The following is a 23,013-nucleotide window of genomic DNA, read 5'->3' on the forward strand; positions in this document are numbered from 1 at the left end:
AGCTGGGGTGGCGTGGGCCCAACGGGGGTGGTGTGGGCCCAGCGGGAGTGGCTTGGGCCCAGTGGGGGTGGCGTGGGCCCAGCGTGGGTGGCGTGGGCCCAGCGGGAGTCAGCGGGGGTGGCGTGGGCCCAGTGGGGGTGTCTTTGGCCCAGCTGGGGTGGCGTGGGCCCAACGGGGGTGGTGTGGGCCCAGCGGGAGTGGCTTGGGCCCAGTGGGGGTGGCGTGGGCGCAGCGTGGGTGGCGTGGGCCCAGCGGGGGTCAGCGGGGGTGGCGTGGGCCCAGCGGGGGTCGGCTTGGGCCCCGGCGGCAGGGGGAGGCGAGGGGAGCGGGCCCCGCCGCAAAGGCATCTGGTGTTGGGGTTACAGCCGCTGGGTTCAGATTCAGCCACTCCCACCCGGCGACAGGAGGACGGTCTCCAGGCAAGCCATTGGTGAGGCTCCGACGCTGCGGATGGAGATGCTGGACCGGGTGGGCAGACACCGCACCCCCCCCCCTCGGGCCCGGAGAAATGGGCACTCCCTTATCCCGCGGGCCAGAATTTTTTACCGATTTTTTTTTTTTTTTCCCTCTGGATTTTTTATTACTCATGGGGGGGAAAGGGGGGTGCGGTCGCACCCAACGCACCCCCCCTTCGGACGGCCATGCAAAGGTCCAGCCTTAACTCACGCACTCTCCTTTGAGTGGGAAGGGCAAGGATAAAAGATGAACTAGGAAACAACATTCCAGCCAGTTGCTGCTTGACTTGCTGAGCTCTCCCAGCATTTCAGTATCCTCAGTTTTATTTTATTTACCAAACATTTGATCATATTCCTGTTTATGGGGTTTTGCTGTGGACAAATAAGCCACTGTCTTTTTACAGTGCAACGTTCAACATACTTCAAATGTAATTTTGCCTGCAAAACATTTTGCGGCATCCTGATATCTGTGTGAAAGTGCTAATAAAATGCATAACTTTCTTCTCTCGTGCCTGTAAATGTTATCTTTAAATACTTTTAAAGTTATCTTTCTTAACTACTAGTTTTGCCACTGGAAAATGATACTGGAAAATTTTTAATGGGGATAAAGAGAGGCAGATGAATTGAATACGTTTTTTGCATCAGTCTTCACAGTGGAAGACACCTGTAACATGTTGGAAATTAAAGAAAGTCAGGGTTCAGAAGTTAGTGGAGGTGCTATTACTAAGGAGAAGGTGCTTGGTAAGCTGAAGGGTCCGAAGGTGGACAGGTCACCTGGACTACACCTTAGAGTTGTGAAAGAGGTAGCTGTAGAGATTGTGGGGGCATTAGTAGTGATCTTTCAAAAATCACTAGAGTCGGAGGTGGTTCCGGAGGACTGGAAAATTGCAAATGTTACTTCACTGTTCAAGAAGGGGGTCAATGGTTGGTAGGATTTTAGTGTCCGTTATGAAGGATGACGTTTCCGAGTACTCAAAAGCATATGATAAAATAGGCTGAAGTCAGCATGGTTTTGTGAAGCGGAGATCTTGCCTGACAAATCTGTTGGAATTCTTTGAGGAAACAAATAGCAGGATAAACAAAGGAGAGTTATGTGAACCATTAACATTGGATCTGATTTACATTTGTTTTTGGATGCTATTTTGAACTAATGATCCCTTAACCCAAGACCCCCTAAATCCCCTGGCAACAATACTTCCTTCAGCACTCATTGCTGTAGGCATTTACCAGTATTTGGGAATGAGAGAATCACGCTGTTTTATGTGTATACTGTTTGCATTCAATTCTTTTCCTACCGTATGAAACCAGAACTTAACAATTGGAGCATTGTAAAATTCATAGATTTTTCTTCCAAATGGGATCATTCTGTGTACTGTTGGTACTTCTTCTTCGTTTTTCTTTCGAGCTGATTCTCCATTCACCCCGTCAAGCATTGCCTGAAAGTCACATATGGTTGAAAACTGAGACCAGCCGGCTCTTGTTATTGCTGAGCAATAATTATGATTTAATGTTCCATTAAAATAATGTAGACCTCATGCAACTCGTAGCAATAATGTAGATCTCGTGTTATTCATACCAATAACCATGGCATTTCTCCAAGAGCATTGAAAGCCATTGTCTGCCCATAGTGTCGATGACCAATTCCTACAAGGGCGAGTCTAACTGCTCCCGGTTGACATTTAACAGCATTAGTACCATAGAATCCCCCAACATTAACATCTAGGGGCCCATCATTAGGCTGAAAATTAATTGGATGCTATATAAATAGTCTGGCTTAAGGAAGTCTTCTTGAAAGTTATAATTGCTCAGCATATCTGGTATTTTCTTACTGTGAACTCCATGTCCTCCTCCTCTTTTTCTTTGACAGGTTTCTCAGGCTCCTCCACTTCTTTCCCCAGTAATGGTGACTCCTGAGTGTGGGGAACATACGACATCTCATTCTTATTCTTAAATTCCAGGCTAAGGATTGACGGAGGCAGCAGGATTCCCAGAATAACCTTGATGGGAATAAAATAGACAAAAACTGAGCTTTCTTGGTGTGGATTCTTCTAAACCCAACCAATGAAGCAGAAAGTCATTTCCCAATTAAAGAGTACATGCTGTGGTCTCTGCTTCATAGGCAAGGATGACACAGGCATAGTACACTGATAAACATTACCATCTACTCAATCTGTACAGTGGATACTGGCAGATTAGCCCTATGTCACAAGAAGTCAGTCGGTCAGAAGAACTCGATACTAATCACAACTCGATACTAATCACACACCAACATCAATAGATACTGAGGATAAGGAACGGGAGGCATGAACTTTAGTGCTACAGGAACCACCTAAGAAAGTATGATTGGGCTGGACTGACTATCTTAGGATCAATCATGCTTGGCTATTGTCAGCTAAGTTGGGGGCTTGTGATTAAAATAGTTTCGGTGATGTTATAAAGAGGATAATCAAAGACATGAAGTGGTAAAGAAGGTATATGGTATACATGTCTTCATCGGTCGGGGCATTGAGTATTAGAGTCAGGAAGCCATTTTATAGCTTCACAAAATTTAGGTTAGGCTACATTGAGTTTGGCACAGACATTGTGGACTGAATGGCCTGTTCTTGTGCTGTACTTTACGTTCTACGTCATTTGTATGAGGGTGAGTATTAATAGTATTTGCAGAAGGAATGGCAAAGCCTGAGTAAAATTATGTTATAACTGGATCTTAATTATCTACCTTATTTTAAATCACAAAAACTATAAAACATAAGAAATAAAAGCAGGAGTAGGCATTTCAGCCCATTTGCTTATTAGGTTATTATTGTCACGTGTACCGAGGTATAGTGAAAAGCTTGTTTAGGAAGAAAGTGTAGATGTTAGTCTATACCGAAGATAGACACAAAGTGCTGGAGCAACTCAGTGGGTCAGGCAGCATCTCTGGAGAAAAGGAACAGGTGACGTTTTAGGTTGGAACCCTTCTTCAGACTGAACGTAGAGGAGGGGGGAACTGGAGATAGTAAATGCCAGAATTGTCTACAATGAAAAGCTTTTATGTTGCGTGCTATCCAGTCAGTGAAAAGACAATACATGATTACAATCAAGCCGTGCTTGCACCTTATTGAAAGATGGAACCCCCAGTCACTGTACTGTGTTAATTTTCAAAGGGTGTTTGATAAAGTGTCACGTAAAGTATTGTTTTGCACAGTAAGAGTTCATGTTGTTGGAGGATCTTCTGAGATAGGGAGGAGCAGGCATGTAGTTGGATTTGAAAGCATTGATGGGAATTTTAAAATGGAAATGTTGAGGGTAAAATGGAGCCTATGAAGCTGAGCAGGTACAGAGAGTGATGGGAGCAATGGTGATGTGATGTGACAGTGGAGTTTGGATTCAATTATTCCAAAGGCCCTCTGGCCTGTTTCTGCACTGAAAATCCCTCCAGGGTCTCCTCACCTTCAGGCTGGAGTTCTTGCGCATGCGCAGACGTCCCATCCACATGTCCGTGAGGAGCATCTGACTGCAGGTGTGAGCGATGAAGTCTCGGTGCTTGGCCGCCACAGCCAGCTGCAAGCAGGTGGAGTTGCTCCAGTTCTTCAGTTCGTAGGTCAGCAGCTTCATGGCCATCTGCTCCTCCTGCTTGTAGGACTGATCCAGTAGCTCAACGGCAAGCTGTGCAAACTCCCTGCACGACAAACAGCTCTCAGTTAGGAAACTCATTATAATTTACATGTCAATCTTCATTTTCAGATCTTTTCCATGGAATGGGAAGAGGCCCATTCAACCTTTCATGTGGCCACCGAACCACCAAAGACTGGGATTTAAAGGGAGAGGGTTTAATCATTGAGGGAAAGAATGTCGGTGGATTTTGTGTTCAATGCCTTGTTCCCACATCAGGCGTAGCACACCTCAGCCAGAGGATAATGCTTCATATATCTGCAGTAAGACAGAATCTGCAGAAAGACTGATTGATTATACCTTTAATAATCCTTTACAGGAAATTACAGTGCCACGACAGCTTCAAGACAGACATAACACCACACATTTCCTCAAATAGCTTCCATACTTAACAAGTTAAAATACAAGTTAAAATACAAGTTAAAATACAATGAATGAAAAAAAGTGGAGTTATTTATGCGCATTATATAACCTTATAGCAGCTGGTATACAAGACTTCCTATGTCTCTCAGTTTTGCACATTGGTGCAATCAGTCTCTGACTGAAGATGCTGCTCTTGATCACCTTCAGGGCATGGAGTGGGTGAGTGGGGTTGGTCATTATTGAACCCAGTTTGTTCAGAGTTCTGGCCTCAGCCATCTGCTGGACCGTTCGTTGCTCAGCCCCGACCACTGAGCCGGCCTTCCTGATCAGCTTGTCCAGTCTGTTTTTGTCCGCTATGCGGGCGCCATCTCCCCAACAGGCCACAGCAAAAAACAGAGCACTGGCCACCACTGAATGGTAGACACTGCACAGCAGGGGTTGGCAGATGTTAAATGACCTCAGCCTCCTTAAAAAATACAGTCGACTTTGTCCCTTCCTGTACACCGCCTCCATATGACCCTTCCAGTCCAGCTCACTGTCAAGCTGCACACCAAGGTACCTGTGGTTAGCGACCACCTCCACCTCAGTGCCCTTAATGGTGATTGGTGTTGGTTGAGTTGGAAGACAGGAGGCCACTCTGCCCCTCATGACTATTCCATTGTTCAAGGAGATACTGTCTCCTATTCATTAGCTCGGCTCGATGTCCTTTCATACTCAATAGAACAAAGAATGTCATTTCAAAAACTTTTAATTGACACTCATCTTAAGAGCTTACTTGGGGGAGAGAATTCCATATTTCCACTCACTGCTTAGACATTACTTTAGTCTTTAAAGCTGCAGTGCAGAAACAGGCCCTACGGTACACCGAGTCCACGTTGAACCAGTACACTAACTACACACACTAGGGACAATTTTACAATTTACCAAAGCCAATTAACCTACAAATCTGTATGTCTTTGGAGTGTTTGTGGAAATCGGAGCACCCAGAGTAAAACAGACGTGGTCACAGGTAGAACGTACAAACTGTACAGACAGCACCCATAGTCAGGATTGAACCTGGGTCTCTGGTGCTGTAAAGCACCACCATAGTGGTTGAACATATCATATTGTTGTATGAATATTGATTCCCTCTCTCTCTGCCCCTCCCCCACCCTTTTCATCTTGCTAGTTTCACTCTTCCTATCCCTTCGTCATCACCTCTTCCAAAGCCAACAATGCACCTTTCTTTGATCAGCAGTTGGCTCTGATTTGGTCCATATGTTTTCATACCTCTAGTTTCCCTCTCCACTGACTCTGAGTCTGAAGAAGGGTCTAGGCCTGAAATGTCACCTATTCCTGGTTTCCAGAGATGCTACCTGACCCACTCAAAAATACTTAATTGGCTGCAAAGCCTTTTAGGATGCTCTGAGGTAGGTCAGAGGTGTGAGAGGTTGCAGCCACTGTTCGAATATCTGAAAGGGCTGCTCCTCAGGTTTTGGCTACATTTTAGTCCAACATTATTAATTTATGGGCATCCGGTGCAGAGGGGGGAAGGATGGGAGGGAGGAGGGGGCCTCCCTGTCGGTCTGCTCCTGGGCCTGGCCAGGATGGCCATTCGCGGGTCCAGGCAGCAGGCAGTCGATGGCCGCACACCGGTCGCCTGCCTGCCCCTTTTCCGGGGTTACGTCCGAGCTCGCGTGTCCCTAGAAAAGGAACACGCAGTGTCCATGGGGACTGTGGAGGTCTTCTGTGCACGCTGGTCACCACAGGAGGTTGAATATATTATCGATAAGAATGTTATTATTTTAATTTGATAATTTTGTTTAAGTGTTAAGAGGGAACATGTGGTGTCCATGGGGACTTTGGAGGCTTTCCATGAATACTGGTCGCCGTTGAAGGTCGAGTGTTTTGTTGATAAACGGAACACTCGACCTTCAACGGCCATTCGTGGGTCCAGTTGACGTTGATGTTATTAATTTGACGATAATTTGTTTGTAAACTGTCAGCATAGGCAGTCTTTGATTGTGTTAATACTCTATGTTTATGTTTATTTTTTGAATAAAAGTAGTTTCATAATTAAAAAAAAAGAAAAAAAAAAAAAAAAGAGAGGTAGGTCATAAACTCAACGCAGTCCTTCTATTTTATCATCTTTCTTTAGTTTACTCTTGCTCCATCTTTCTTTTTCCTCTAAATTTTCCTCACAACCTTTGTTTACACCTGCTTCTACCTTGTGTCAGGTCGGGGCACACGTACCTGGAGTTGTGGTTTAATTCCTGGGATATGTCGTCCACCATGTCGTTCTCTGAGGCCTCGTGGGCCATGGCCTTGCAGAGCTTGCAGGCCACAAGGGCCTTGGCCATGGCTTCCTCGCCGTGCTGCCAGAAGAACAGCGCCATCTTCTGGCGCTTCATGAGCACAGCCCATAACATCAGCTCGTGGAACGGGTAGGAGAAGTGATTGATCTCCGGGTCGTCCAGGTCAATGTCCACGTCCTCCTCTCTCTTCTTGGTTGTCTTCCTGCCTCTCCGGATGGGAGGCTCTTCCTGCTCGTTTTGGAAGGAAATGTTCATCAGCAAAAATGGCTTCAACATTACACAAGCGTTCACTCTCAGTAGGGTGGCCAAGCCTGCAGGATTACCGTGGAGTCTGGGGATTGAAGATTAATCTGTGGGGTCTGTCTACAAGCAAATGCCTGATGAAAACCAATGATAGGAGCAATGGGCAGGGAAACACGGTTAAAGAAAATATTTGGTTTTATTTTCATTTCCTTTCAACGGTTTTGTCAACTAATTTTAAAGATACTGGATATGGAAAGATTAAAAAAATCTGAACGTCAATTCATCCAGCAAAAAATAAACTGCTGGTGGATCTCACCAGAGATTACAGCATTTGTGGAGGCAAAGAGACAGCCCACATGTTGGGTCTTGACCAGAAATGTTGATGATCACTTTGCCTCCACAAATGCTGCTTGATCTGATGAGTTCCATCAGCAGTTTGTTTTTTGCTTAGATTCCTGCATCTGCAGGCTCTTAAGAAAGTCAATTAATTTCATTTGGACAATGAATTTATTTCCTGTAGAAACAAGGAGCTGCAGATGCTGGTTTACAATAAAGGACACAATATGCTGGAGTAACTCAGTGGGTCAGGCAGCCTCTCTGGAGAACATGGATAAGTAATATTTTGGCTCAGGACCATTCTTCAGATTGATTGTCGGTGGGGGTGGGGGGGTTGGTAGAAAGCTGGGAGAGAGGAGAGGCAGGACAAAGCATAGCAAAACCAGGCGTATGAATATTGATTTCTCTAACTTCAAGTAACCCCTGCATTCCCTCTCTCTCCATCCCTCCCCCACCCAAGTCACATCAGCTTTTTGTTCTCACCTATTAAACAGCTAACAATGGCATGTTTCCTTTATCATTCTTACTTTTTTTGCATATCTTTAATTCATTTGCTCTATATCTCTCAACATCATCATCTATACCTCCCGTTTCCCATACTTGTGACTTTCAGTCTGAAGAAGGGTCTCGACCCGAAACGTCACCCATTCCTTCTCTCCAGAGATGCTGCCTGTCCCGCTGAGTTACTCCAGCATTTTGTGTCCAGCTTCGGTTCAAACCAGCATCTGCAGTTCCTTCCTGGACATTTTCCCTGCTGGGCCCGGAGAGGTGGGGTATCAAAATGATTTATGTACTATATCACCATTAGCAGGAATGTGGTGTGGAGATGTGACAAGTATTGGAAGTTTTAAGAACTCCAGCCATTCAGTCATAAGAATGCCAGGCATCCATTCAACAGATTTGGTAATCAAAGGTATAGGGATACTGTGCACTCTTCAATGCCATGTAACATGGGCAAGGCATCTGTAGTGTGATAGGGAATATGTTGCAAGTAGGCTCTTCCTAGCAGACCATCTATGCATTGGGGGAGGTTATGTAACTGCTTTACATCCTACAATTCAATTGTTGTATCATAAGGCTAATCAAGCTTTGGAAGTTCACATCTGATGGAAAAATTAAATTGTAAAAATGTTATAACATCTGTTTACAAATCATAAGTCCCTTCTAATGCAAAATCTAGTTTAAACATGTATAGACACATCTAAACTTCACACTGCACGTGTTTATAGAGCTCAGTGAAAGTATATTTTGTACGCCGAACATCCCACAAATTTATCTTTAATGAAAAACTATATTTGAATCCGTTTCAGACATAGTTTATGAGAATTCAGACACCAATGGTTAAACAGTGGTGGTAACCATTTTTTATTATTAATTCTTTTTAAAATCATAATTTTAACACTAAGCGTTCATGTTTAATGACAAGTAAAGATTGAATCTGACCACTTGCGTGATTAAATAGCAACAATACCCAATGAATAAAAAGGCAACAGAAGCATTTCTCTACACAATGTTGTATCTCCATGACACAGAGAAGCTACGGACAAGACAGGAATGAACTAACAAAGGAGAAAAATAACTCTTCAAACTAGATACCATCAAATAAAATGATCAAATCAATAGTCAACACAGAAGCACAGCCTTGACTTGATGTAAATGAATATAAAGCTACAATGAAAAGGGAGAGGGAGGTCTCAGATACATATAGGCTACCCAAGAAGGAACAATGCTATATCCAGCCTGTCCCCTGTCGCAGACAGGGATCATAACACAATTATAATCAAGATATGAGTTATGAAATTAATTCCCACACTGGATATTCCACTATTCACTTATGTAAATTATGTTTATACAACAGTGGTTGGATAATTAAAGTTAGAAATTTAAAAAAAAGCTAAATGGATTTTAGACTTTTACCCAAATGAGATTGTTTGCTTTAATATGCCATGATGCATAGACTTGCGGACATAACTGGTCTTGAAAATGAACTATACATTGAAAGTAAGCCTGTAACTGTCTCGGGTAATGTCAACTGAAAGGGTGGATCCTGTCTGAACATTGAATGCAAACACTCCACAAAGGAAGACCATAAACCATCATCATCTCTAAGCACCTAATGCTAACTGTGTGGGTGGAACCAAATTTCGCCACAAGTGTCACCACGTTTTGGCACAGACCAAGTTGCAAAAGTTCACTGCACAGTCCTACCTACTGCCTGCCGCCGCACATGGCAGCATGCGCCCCCTCCCCCAGGTCTCTCCTTCTCCCCTTCGTTATCGGCGTTCCCCAGGTTGGGAAACATATTGGAATGAACGGGGAGCTGTGTCTGGGTGGGTTTCCTCTGCAATATGCTGGCAGATTCCCAGCACATTCAGGCTCTGCCTCCGTATTCTGAGGGGAATCTGGCGGTGGTGCGGAGTGACAGGTGTGACGTCCTTTGTCACTCACCTTACAGCAGGTCTGCCTCAATGCAGGATTTACCTGTGAGCTGGCATACGCCAGCACTCTCCTTTGGACATTCTGACCACAACCAGCATCATTTAGTCTGTTTCTCTCTCCGCAGATGTTGCCAGGCCAGTGCTGGCTTCTAACATTTGCTGTTTTTGTTGCAGATTTCCAGCATCCACAATAGTTTGCATTTTACACTAATGGTTGGGGTAGCTGTGTCAGATTAGGTGGACAATTTGACATTAGCGGTTCTAAGTTTGTTGTGGATTATCAAAACCTCTGTTGTATAAACCAGGCTGAGCTCCTTGAATAAAGGAATAGAAATTGATGGTGTTAATGTACCTCCATTCCCAGCAGCTTCAGAGCCTTGGGCTGCAAGAAATCAATAAGAAAGATGAAGGTTTAAGATAAGCACCGAGCATTTGTCTTTTTTCAGAATGCCGAAGAACCATACCTTAAGTATTCACAACCCAATAGTTAATGATGATAAACTGGCACTTAAATCTATAGTTAAGGCTATGAGACAGCAGAAGGAGGCCATTTGGCCCGTCATGCTTATACCAGCTTTTTGGATGAATCCACACACCCCTGATCTTTGCTCATTTTTTTTATTTTCAAGTATTTCTCCAACTCCCTTTTGAATGTTACTCCTGAACCTACTTCGACTGTCATTTGCTCAAGAACACAATGGAGCATTTGTTTAAGTAAGAAAGATGATTTCTCCTCTTGCCTCTGGTTTAGTATGTAATTTTACACTGTATTGTGAGACTTCATTATTGTTTTCATGACTGCTGTAATATTGGATCAGAATCACATTTAACTGCAAACAAAGCAGACAAGAGCCATTTCATTGGGTCCTATTTCAAGAATAACTTTAACTTTAGAGCTATCTGGCAAGGGCTACTGTGATGCATAATTAATGATGGAAATCCATTATTAATTAGGGTGAAAAGCAATAATATGGCTGTGGCCAGACGCTTATGCTAATGACCTTTGCTTGGGATATCAACTCCCAGTATTAGCACAGTGGCACAGCTGGTAGAGCTACTGCCTCACAGTGCCAGAAACCCAGGTTAGATCCTGACCTCCTCTATTTGTGGTCACATTCTCCTTGTTTTCCTCCGGGTGTTCCGGTTTCATCTCACATCTTAAAGACATGTGGGTTTGTAGACTAATTGGCTTCTGTAAGTTGCCCCTGGTGTGCAGGGAGTGGATGTGAAACTAGGGTAACATAGAATATTGAGAACGGGTAATCAATGGACCCCATGGAGTCGGTGGACTGAAGGACTTGTTTCCATGCTGTATCTTTCAATGGACTTTGGAAATTGCTCAATTTCATTGGGCTATGGAACAGACCTTGGTTACTTGTGCTGAATGCACAAAGTAGTAGTGGCCGTGTGCTCCAGAAATTCTAATCGATTGAAAGAAATGGAATGAATTTCCTAGAAGCAGACTACAAGGCCCCACTGCTGTTACACAGTGTAACCAAGGGTGAGGTTAGTGTTTTAAATATTTGAGTTTCAAACGAGGAGGCATAGTTTCAAGATTTTGGGGCCGTTCATTTAAAGCAGGTATGCAGAATTTTCTTCTTGCAAATGGTGGTGAATCTGTGGAATTCTCTGCCGCAGAGAATTATGCCTTAGATCATTGGAAGCATTTAATGCGGTAAGATCGAGGATTGAGGGGGATTAGGATCTGGTGCAGAAGAGGATTTGTGGGCAGGAGTGGATCAGACATGATGATGAATGGCAGGGCAGGCGTGAGGGCCTGATGGCCTACTTCTGCTCCTGTTTCCTTGTGTTTTGTAACTAAACCTTTCAAAGATAAGTGTTTAATTCTGAAGCACTGTAATTAAACAAATGTTTTAACTAATCAGTGCATTTGGGCTCAAACAAAAACACACGAGGATTCCTTTCCAGTGAAACAGAAATGGAAAGTCTGAAGTTATGTTAAATATAGAAAGAACATTGAATAAACAATGTCTCCATTTATACAAAGGACCTGGAGGAAGGGGACAGAGTAAAATGATTAACAAGGATGTTGCCCATGGTTACAGTTGATGGAGAGACCTAAATATTTGAGCTTTTCTCCAGAACAGACCCATTTGAGGTCTTTCAGTATTATGAAGTGGTATGTTATAGCATACACGTATTTTCTGGGTGTGGGCAAGGCCAAAGCTAGGAGACATAAAAACAAAATGGGAATTCAATGGAAAATTCAGAGAGCAATAAGAATGTGAAACTTGATCTCAGAGAGACTGACACAAAATGCTGGAGTAACTCAGCGGGTCAGGCAGCATCTCTGGAGGACATGAATAGGTGACAACCCTTCTTCAGATTGGTTGTAGGGAGGGGGAGAGCTAGAAAAGAGGCGGGGCAGAGCAGAGCCTGACAGGTAACAGGTTAATACAGACGAGGAGGATTTTTTGATAGGCAGACGATTGACGGAGATGTAACGACAGTAGGTGTGAGACAAAAGGATTGAAGAGTTGTGAAGTGTGAAGCCAGAGGAAGGAATGTAGGTGGAGGGGAGAAATAGCTCTAGGCAGGCACAGGAGAGAAGGGCGGGGGAGGGATAAGAAGGAGATGGGGGCCGGGGGTGGGGAAAGAAGGGAGAGGGGGAGGGTTATATAGTTAAATTTGGTACCATTGTAAGCTACCCAAGTGGAGTAAGAGGTGTTGTTCTCCAGTTTGTTTGAGGCCTCACTCGCAATGAAGGAGCCCCAGGACTGAAAGGTCAGTATGGGACTGGGAAGGAGCTGGGAGATCCAACAGGCCTTGGCGGACCGAGTGCAAGTGTTCATTGAAACGGTGGCCGGGTCTGCGCCTTTTGTCTACATCTCTGAGAGACTGGTTGAGGTGAATTCTAAAGAGGAGATGAATGGATGGAGAGGGCAATTGATGGGATGGGGCACAAATGCCAGCACAAAGGAGTTAGGCTGAATGTCCGGTGTATATGCTGTAGACTCCATGTGATATATACATATATACATTCAATGTTATATCTTGCACTGAATGTTGTACTCTTTAATGGTGCACTGTGGATGGCTTGATTGTATTCATGTATAATCTTTTCTTTGACTGGATAGCACGCAAACAAAAGCTTTTCACTGTACCTCAGTACACGTGACAAGGCTCTATATGTAGCCAGTCCAATTGACACAGGGTGGCTTGAAAGATTTTGATGCAATATTTGTCCCATGTACTGAATTTAAAATGTAATAGATTGGGTTGCACGACTACCTAATTTAGCACCCTTCGTGTATTGCCAGGACCAAGCGTGCTAACCGAATCAGGTCCAAAACAGGGCATTACATAGAGTGCTCCCCTTGACCAAGTGCCAATGAGTCAATGCACTTTCATGGGCCGAGGAAATATGGGCAGTGCAGCTGAATTGTGCAAGCTAGGGAACTGGTACGGTCGCACGTTTTGATGATCTTATTTTTCTTTGCTTTCTTGTATTTTCCACTAATAATATTTGACTTCAGACTGAGTGCAGTGCAATGGATCCACACTCCTCAGGGTGGCTCTGAGCAGGATACCAGTGTTGTTATTAGGAAACCCCATTTCAAATCGCACTGTGAAATTGGTGCAGACATATTCGCATTCATTGCATGGCTTGCACTTCGTATAAAGTGATGTCAGTGTAGGAATCAGGAGTCTAGCTGGTCACCAGTAAGTCTGAAGGTTACATGAAAACACATCTAAGAACAGAAAGCACTCGGATGACTCAGCGGGCTTGGAGGAAGAAACAGAGTTAACATTTGATTACTGAAATATCTTTCAGCTGGAACATTAAGTCGATATCCCTCTCTGCAGATGCTGCCTGACCAGCTGAGTGTTTCCAGCGATTTCTGTTTTTATTTTGGATTTCCACACTTCACAATATTACACTTTGCTGATGTTAAATAGAATTGAGATTTGTACAGCTAAGAACAGAATCACATCAACTTTGTGGTGATACCCCGTTTGTGGGTGCTGTGCGTTTCCCATCCATTCACAGTCCTGTGCAAGCCATAGATTGTTAGATCCAGAGTAAGTGATGAAGCAATGCAAGGCCAGTGGAGATTAATAAACGGATGCTTGAGGTCGGCTGGGAGAAGATTCTGCACAGGTCATGCAATGGTCACAAACAAACAAACACAGCTTGCAGACTGCTGACTCACAGGGCATGACACTCACACTATCACCTCTGGCATGGTTGTAACATAAAGAATAAGAGTATGGAGCCCTGTAGCCTAACCTTTGGATGATGTTCACCAACTTAAAAACCTCTGGTAACTTCTTGAATTTTTGTGGTCATTATTAATAGGGGAGTTAGGTTTCCCGTGGTTAAGTCACAGCCTTGTAGCTCCCGCCTCTCACCCGACCGAGCACTGTTTGCTTTTGGGCATCAAAAGCAAGATCAATTAACAGGAGGGTAATTGGTTGGGTGGAGGGGGGGAGGGATATTCATAAATAGGGATTCATAGGGATACTCTAAAGGCAAGAGGGTGGAGAAGTAGGGACGGAGGATTGGTAGAGAATGGAAGAAACAGGCTGGGAAGAGTAATGGGAGGGAGAGGAAAAGGGAAGATGTTGAAGAAAACGGAGGTGTTGTATAATGGAGGAAAGGAGAGAGGGAATGGGGAGATATCTGGAGTTATTCAGTTGTACAGCACAAAAACAGGCCCTTCAGCCCAATTTATCCATGCAGAATGTGATGCTTATCTATGCTAATACCAATTCGGCCTATAATACCCACTGTTGTTCCCCTATCCGTATGCCTATCTAAATGCCGTGATTATGCTAGCCTCCATTACCTCCTCTGACAACGTTCCATATACCCTCAGTATGCTTCCCCTCACACCTCAAACATGTCCTCTATTTTTAGACTCCCGTACCCTTGGGAGGGTAGAGATAAGGGTGACTGAAGGAGGGGAGAGAGAAAAACTGAAAGAGGGGGAAGGGGAAGTGAGAGATGAGTGAGGGAGTGGAAGGTTAAAAGGAGGACTGAGAAGAAAAAAAAGGAAAGTACATTGTCGATCAGAATGGTGGGTGATGTGGAAGGCTTGTCTCATTGATATCTTATTAATAGGGGATTAGGTTTCCAGTGGTGAAATCACAGCCTTGTAACTCCCGCCTTTCACCCAATGGAGGGTTGTTGACTGGCTATCCACTGGGATTGTAGTCTAATGGTATGCTGAAGAGTAAGGGAGTTCATGGTTTGGATTGGTCAACAAATGTGGCCTTCTTGGTACTAGTATGGAAGAATGTGTTTTTTGGACTGATTTACTCTGCAGATCCATCTAGTGAGCAACTACTGCTACTGCGTGCTTGCTTTGTTGAAGTTGCTTCCCAGTGTGGTACTGGAGTTACAGCAATAAGCGATTGCAACAAGCAACCACAGCCCCTTCACCATGCATAACTGTCACTGCAGTTTGGTCTTCCTCGAGGGACTGCTCAAGAAATATGCTCACGAGGGGAAATATTCTTTCAGCATTCAACTTGCTAACTTCCCGCAGAATCTTCCGTGATCCAATAAAATTATCTATCGTTCTTCTAAATTGCAACTTGGTTAATCTTCCTTCATAAATCCCCATCAACTTAGTGAACTTTCATTGCATTGGCTCCATTGTAAATATACTCTTTCTTAAATGTGGGGACCAAGTCTATTTGCAGTACTCCAGGTCTGGTCTTATCAATATCATCTAAATTGCATTAAAACTTATGTATCTTTATAATCCATGTTCCTTGTAATATAGGCCAACATTCTCTTAGCCTTCTTAATTACTTGCTGAACTTAGTCAGACCCACTCTAAATAATTCTTTATTTTCCATCCTTCCTTCAAAACTGGATAACTCCCCACATTTTAGTCCACCTGCAAACTTACTGCCGACTCACAAGACATCATTTTTTTGCGTTTTAAGTACCAGAGCTTCCAGATTACTAGATATTGTAACATTTTTTAGTCTCACTCTCTTTTAACAATAATTTGCTTTTAAATTCTTCCCCCCAACGTGCTTAATATCACATTTTCCCACATTATCATTCAATGACCAACTTCTTACCAATTCACTTGACATACTTAACTTTTTATGTGATACCCTATCAAATTGTTTCTAGATATCCAAATGAACTTTATCATTATTGATTTAAGGAGACAAGACTTTCTCCTGATAATGTAAACAGAAAGAAATATCAGGTTTTCGAGAACTAGACATTTACTGGCTTTGAATCTGCCGGCCCGTGCTTTTAAAATTATCATCCTGTTTTTCAAATCCCTTTTGATTTCTCCCCCATCAGTATAGCCCTGATCAGTGCAGCTCTTCTCCAGGCCTAAACTCATCCTTGATATCGCTGTTCCTCCAGTTCTAGCCTCTAGCCCATTCCTGATCTCCACAGCCCTACTACAGGTTATGGTGTTCACTAATGCCCCCAAGTTCTGGAATATCCTCCCCACATCTCTCTCTTCCCTTAAGATAATTTGTAAAACCTATCTCTTTAATCAAACTTTCAGTTACTTCCAACATATTCTTTCCCGGCTTTATTTTGATATCACTCCTGTAAAGCAGCTTGGGGTATATTCTACATTAAAACTGTTTCCTGCCCAATTATTCTGCCATATGTTCTGGTTTATGTGATATGGAGGCGGTTTAGTAAATAATTCTTCAGGACTTCATGCAAGATTTAATTCTTGAGGCACTTTGGAGCTGAGGGCATAATTTCCCTAAAGACAAATACAATTTCAGTGGGGACAATTATGAGTGTTTCCTCCTACACTGGGTCAGCACAAAGAGTATCATATCTTGGTGCTACTAAATGAAAGTGGTGGATTTACTGCCAATTTCACTTCTACATGAGGTCTTGAGCTCATTTGGGACCAGCTTGGAGGATTGTGAGGAAGAAGTATCTCTCCATGCAAAAGATCGGAGAACAATTGGAAAGGATAAGGAGTGTTCCAGGGGAATAGTCATTCAGGGATGGGTAATTAGAAGGAAGAGGCCCAAATGAAAGGGAGAGAGTGGACAATGTGAAGGAGAGCAGTAAGCAGATGGAGGGACCCGCAATCAAAAGAAGTGGTGGAGAATTAGAAAGGGTTCAATCAGAGGAGATGGAGACAATTTGAAGGAGGTCTTGACAGATGAATAAAGAAATGATGATCAGAAGGAATGCAGATGGTTAAAAGGAGTGGACTCAGTTGAAGAAAGAGTTGAAGGAATGATCAAAAGGAATGGGACCACATGAACAAAGAGCACAATCAGAATGGGAAGGCAAAATTGGAAGAAAGGAGGATGGTATGGACAATCAGAAGGAGGTATGGATCAGATTACATGGGTAATTAGAAGGACGAGGAATTCTCAGAATTAATAGGCAGAATCAAAATTTACGGGGATAATTGTGAAGAATGAGACCTATCAAAAGGGCCAGGGATAATTGAAAAGAGCAGAGATAACGGCAGGGGATGGGGACAGGCACTAACTGCTAATGGGTTATTGTAGAATAAGAATCAATATGATAAATTGGTAGTTGGCCAAGGAGCTAAAGAATGTAGTAACGTTGCAGTTGTAAAGAACACCTGATATGACCCTATTTGATTGAATGCATCTGGTTCTGTATGTCCACCAGGCCGGATATACCCTTCTTGGAAGGGAGTAGCACTGATTCATCAGAATGAAACTAGTACTGAAAGGGTTAAATTGAGGGCACACAGTGCTGGAGTAACTCAGTGGGCCAGCCAGCATCTTTTTGGAGATCATGGATAGGTGACGTATCAGGCTGGGACCCTGCTGCAAATTGAGGACAGGCGAATTAAATCAGTTTTGTATTCCTTTGAGCCCACCCAAGCATTTGGTGCTGCATTGTGGGTTGATTTAATTCAAGCTTCTAATGGGATTGAGTGAGGACTATCCTCCCAAGACCAAATGTGAACAAAGGATGAGGGGGGGGGGTCTTATAGAAACATATAAAATTATAAAAGGACTGGACAAGCTAGATGCAGGAAAAATGTTCCCAATGCTGGGCGAGTCCAGAAACAGGGGCCACAGTCTTAGAATAAAGGGGAGGTCATTTAAGACTGGTGAGAAAAAACTTTTTCACCCAGAGAGTTGTGAATTTATGGAATTACCTGCCACAGAGGGCAGTGGAGGCCAAGTCACTGGATGGATTTAAGAGAGAGTTAGATAGAGCTCTAGGGACTAGTGGAGTCAAGGGATATGGGGAGAAGGCAGGCACGGGTTATTGATAGGGGACGATCAGCCATGATCACAATGAATGGCGGTGCTGGCTCGAAGGGCCGAATGGCCTCCTCCTGCACCTATTTTCTATGTTTCTATGTTTCTAAAGCATAAGGGGACATATCTTGGAGTGGTGATGGTGAACATCACCAGTTCAGTGGTGACGTGGGAGGAGGAGTGGGGGCGGATAAAGGGAAGTGGAACATCTGCACCCCATGAAATTGCTGAGGAAGGGCTTCAAATGACAACTGCAAACCTGGGACTGAGAATATCTCCTTGGCAACTAGTGTCTAGTGTAATGGAAGCCAAGCAGGATAATCGAGTGAAGGGTCAGATTAGGCAAGATCTCACAGAATGGTGGGTAGGCTTGAGAGGCTGAATGGCCTCCCTGTGTTCCAAATAACGATCCCTTCAATGAGAGAATGCTGGTGGCAGTGAAGAAATGGCCAGGAGGTGTCCAATACCCAAGAGCTGAGGATCTAAATATACAGGAATCCATCCAGGGAAGAGACTCCTCCTGACTGACATTCTATTCACTTGCTTATACATTCACCCCATCTGCATTGCGGCTGTGGTGTGTTATATCTATCAGGCAGCACGGCAGCGATTTGCCAATGCACCCCACAATTGCATTACCCTCTACCAACTGGAAGGACAAGGGCAGTAGAGGCATGGGAATGCATACCAGCTCCCTTCCAAGTCACCCACCAATCCTGACGGGTAGATGTAGGCAGTTCTGCCCTCACTACATCCCCAGCCAACTAAAACGAGTCGCATCATCACACAAAACGGGTGTGTTCCCCTAACCACCATCTCCTGGGGAGATGGGAATGGGCAGTAAACACCAGTGACACTCAAAACCCATGAATGGATACATAAAATTGTCATTCAGACTACATCATCGACTCTTGTTGCAGTGCGAGGATTGTGAACGCTGTTATTTATGCCACACTACTCACCCGCTTTGGTCCAAACAGATTGTGGTACAAGGTTCGAAATCTTTTGCGTGTGTAATTGCAGCGATAGGCTCCTCCCATCAGATTCTCAATCACCAGCCCGATGTCAATTAAACTGATTCTATAATCAGGCGGGAGGTTCCCCTAAACGACACCAAACAGAGCAGAGAGACAGAGAGCCTTCATATTAGCATCACACAAGCCTTGAGCATGACCACTTCAATTATTATTATTGGATTTTAGTTGAAGTTTTTTTTTAAATGAATTAATAATACTTTTAGCAATGTTGTTGGAAATGGATTTGCACGCTACCTTTTTTTTTGTTAACTTTAGTTTAATAGCAAATGTATTTTATGTGCTAAGCAGATCTTAATCAAGTCACCTGAAAATAGATCCAGCTGAATGCTTGGTATTCTCGCTTGGAGAGAACAAACAAGTTTCAATGAGTTACGGCACCATTTTACAGCACAAATCAAAGTTTAGCTTCATTCATGATGATCTCAGAAGATTGAAATTTGACAAGCAACCTTCTGATAAAGAGGTGGTTATCATCAGCAGGGCTCATTGCCTTGGCTGCTGTTTTGTCAACATAGCATTTTAAGATCACTTTTACTCCGCGATTTATGCTGGCAACCTTTTAAGAGTAAACAGATCCTTTACACCATTCATTTGTATAGCTAAAATGTAACAGTCTTACGAGAGGGAATTTTTAATTACATTAATCATTATCCTTTATTTACCACTGTTGTTCTTGTAGAGTGACCTGCACAACACATTGAACAACCAATTTCTGAACTACCATGTAATTGCTTTGACAACCATGTTAAGAGGTCAATGCCAACCAATGTCCAATGTAGACGCATACAAATTAAAGCTCATTGCCATATTCCAGTGTGTCCAAGTTGCCCATTATCTCCTGTGTTCACTTCTGGCTTTTGATTTCACATGGTTGAATTTTTTAAATCTTATCCTTGTGTCCAAATCTTTCTGATCTTCCCCTTTTCTATCTCTGTAATTTCTCCCAGTCCTACAACTCTGTGTGTTTTTCCAATTTCTGACCTCTTGCTGATCCCCGACTTCCATCACTCTAATTCCGGTGGCTCTCTGCCTGGGCCATAAGGGCCTGTCCAACTTAGGTGTTTTTTTGGGCGACTACAGGTGATTGCCGCAAAATTTTCAACATGTTGAAATTTTTTCGGCGATAGTGGCGACAATTTTTGCTGTCGTAGGTTGTTGTAGGTTGTCGCAGGTTGACGTAGGTGTTGTCGTGGGTTGTCGCCAGATGTCGTGGGTGAATTCCATTAAAACTAGTCCCTGCAGTCGCCTAAAGAGTCGCCTAAGTGGGACAGGCCCTAAAGTCTACAATTTTCTTTCTTCCTAATCTTAATCTTTCCACCTTCCTTTATGCACGCTTGAAAAACCACCTTAGCCTGAGAATGAGTTAGTAAGAGATAGACTGATAGAGAGGTCTACAGCCTTAACTTAAATGCTCGGTAAATTTACAAATATTTAAAATAGAACAATATATTTGGACCTAACAAGATTAGGATATTTTAGTTCTGGTCAAGTGTAATGCACCCTCATTCTGAAGAATACTTTTGCGAATTGTGACTGCAATGATTGAATTTCACATTTAGTTTGAGTGTGACAAACTCATGTTCAAAACTTGAATTTTATTGGTGCAAAATGGCATTTGTAAATGGATATGGCTGAACTGGCTAAAGTAGATGTATCAATCAGGTTAAATGTGTTCCTAGTAGATAAGCAGACGTAGATATTTAAAGAAATGTATCATAATTCACAATGCATGTTGAGAAATCGCAAAATGGTCCACCCCTTGCTAACTAAGGAAAGGTAAGGATGGTATTGGATTGAAAGAAAATTCAAAGCAAAATAAGGAAATGGAGGATCTGGAGAATTTTAGAAATGAGTTGGATGATGATTAGAGATTGGGTAAAGAATAGGGAAACAGAACGTGAGTATGATCTAACTGGGAATATGACAACAGATGTTAGATGTTTCAAGTAAATAAAGGAAGGGGAGTAGCAAAAATGAATATTGATTTCTCAGCAGGTGAAACAGGAATTAATGACAAGGAATGATAAAATGGCAGGGACGTTAAACTAGAACTTTGTATCAGTCTTCACAAAGGAAAACGCAAAGTGCATATAAGAAATAGGAATGAACCCAGGGAAAGAAAGGACTGAGGCAATAGGATCACTAAACAAAAATAAGGAGATCACTAGGGGACAATAAGGAGATTAAAAATGGCAGCCATGATCATCCACGTCATTTGGTTCTAATATACAGTCTACACAGAAGGTACATGCACTGTTGTCATCTTCCAGAATTCACCAGATGCTGGAAAGCTTCCAGTGGATTGGAAAAAAAAGTAAATGTAATATTTATTCAGAAAGGAGGTTGAGGGAAAGCAGGGAACTTAGAACAGTTGGCCTATTGTTGGGGAAATGCTGGAATCGATTGTAAAGGAATTCATAGCAGACCACTCAGTATAGCAAAACAGGATGAGGCAATGTGAGTGTGATTTTATGAAAATAAATGATTCTTGTTATAACTCCACCATCCCAGCCCCAGGACATCATCATTGCCGGAGTTCCTCGGACAGTGTCTGAGACCCAACCTGCTTCCGATGCTTCATCAATTGATGCAGGAGCCACACCGGACATGTGATTCATGACCAGAAATGCCCTGCCAAATTTTACCATTGGCACAATTCAGTTCGGGAATGGTTGTAATCATGGCTGGAAAATACCCAACAAATTTTGTGTACATGGCACTGAATTTGCAGGCCATGATCTTTTAACTCAATCCTGTCCTAGGAAATGTACAGTTATATTAATCGCTGAGTTATTCCAGGGTCAAATTAACTGCAATATATCTTGGTATATTTATACTTTGAGCTTTTATATCGGAAGCTGGGGTGCCCACGTCAATGTGAGTCTCTATTTTGAGGCTGAAGTTCGTGGGGTCAGGCCCTTGGATGGCGGCTAAAGTGCTTTGAGATTGCTAATAGTGATTAGACTTTAGACTTCAGAGCGTGGGTTTTTTCCGGGTGCACCGGTTTCCTCCCACACTCTAAAAAAGTACAGGTTTGTAAGTTAATTGGCGTCTGTAAATTGTAAATTGTCCCTAGTGTGTAGGATAGTGTGTAGTGTACAGGCTGACTGCTGGTTGGCACTGACTCGGTGGGCCGAAGGGCCTGTTTCCATGCTGTATCTCTGAAGTCTAAAGTCCAGTCACTGTTAGCCACCTCAGAGCACTTTGCAGTTCATGAAGTATCTTGCAGTGGGATTACTATTATAATGTGCTAAAATTCACCACTAGCTGTACTCAGGAAATAATCAGTTATTGTGATGTTGGTTGATGGATAAATATTTACCAGGGTCTTGGGGGTAATTCCCTGCTCTTCTTTGACCAAGTGCCTTTAAATCCACCTCAGCTTAAAAATGCACCTTTGGGAGTGCTGCACAACTGCATTCCCTCCCACACTTTCTTTATGTGTCTACAATTGCCCAATGAGCAATCTAAAGGTTAAATAAAGATCAGGAACTTCAAAATCCTTCACAGACATGGGCAATATTAATCCAACAATTATGTTTTGGAACCTACGTCACGGTATCGAGAAAAGTTATAGGTCTTAAAAAAATATGCTTGCAAAAACTGCATCCCATTTATGATTTGGAATGGTGAACGATGTGGCTAGAGCAATCCGCAATGAATAAACTGCAGTCTCCTTTCATTGACTGGAGTAGCTGTTGGGAACCCACAGGATTTATTAAGCCCAACCATATTAAACGCATCCAAAACTCAGCATGTTCCAGCTGGCATTAATCTCAAATGGAAGATTTGATGGAGTCCCCAGTCCATGCTCTCTCTGTCTGGTGATGGTAGATTCAAGTCCCTCTTCAATGATTTGTTCATACCAATGTTGGCTGACTCTCCACGCTGCCTCTTAGGTGAGACATTTAACTACTCAAATAGGTGGATGTAAAAATTCCTACGCTGCTCTTTGGAAGAACAAGCGGCA

The 23,013-nt window shown here is 43.1% G+C and overlaps 1 protein-coding gene across 2 annotated transcripts in view; it reads right to left on the minus strand.

Moving 5' to 3' along the window:
- trpm3 (transient receptor potential cation channel subfamily M member 3) overlaps positions 1 to 23,013 on the minus strand; it is a 471,994-nt gene that overhangs the window by 28,952 nt on the left and 420,029 nt on the right. For both annotated transcript variants that reach the window (XM_033018126.1, XM_033018125.1), the window contains exons 13-18: positions 19,348 to 19,383; positions 18,969 to 19,109; positions 6,705 to 6,994; positions 3,888 to 4,116; positions 2,285 to 2,452; positions 1,751 to 1,891 (exon numbers count right to left, since the gene is read on the minus strand). In XM_033018126.1, coding sequence (XP_032874017.1) covers positions 1,751 to 1,891; positions 2,285 to 2,452; positions 3,888 to 4,116; positions 6,705 to 6,994; positions 18,969 to 19,109; positions 19,348 to 19,383 — 1,005 coding nt within the window. The remainder of the gene's footprint in view (positions 1 to 1,750; positions 1,892 to 2,284; positions 2,453 to 3,887; positions 4,117 to 6,704; positions 6,995 to 18,968; positions 19,110 to 19,347; positions 19,384 to 23,013) is intronic.

The sequence above is a fragment of the Amblyraja radiata genome, chromosome 3, assembly GCF_010909765.2.
Source record: "Amblyraja radiata isolate CabotCenter1 chromosome 3, sAmbRad1.1.pri, whole genome shotgun sequence".
In the NCBI taxonomy this organism is placed as follows: Eukaryota; Metazoa; Chordata; class Chondrichthyes; order Rajiformes; family Rajidae; genus Amblyraja; species Amblyraja radiata.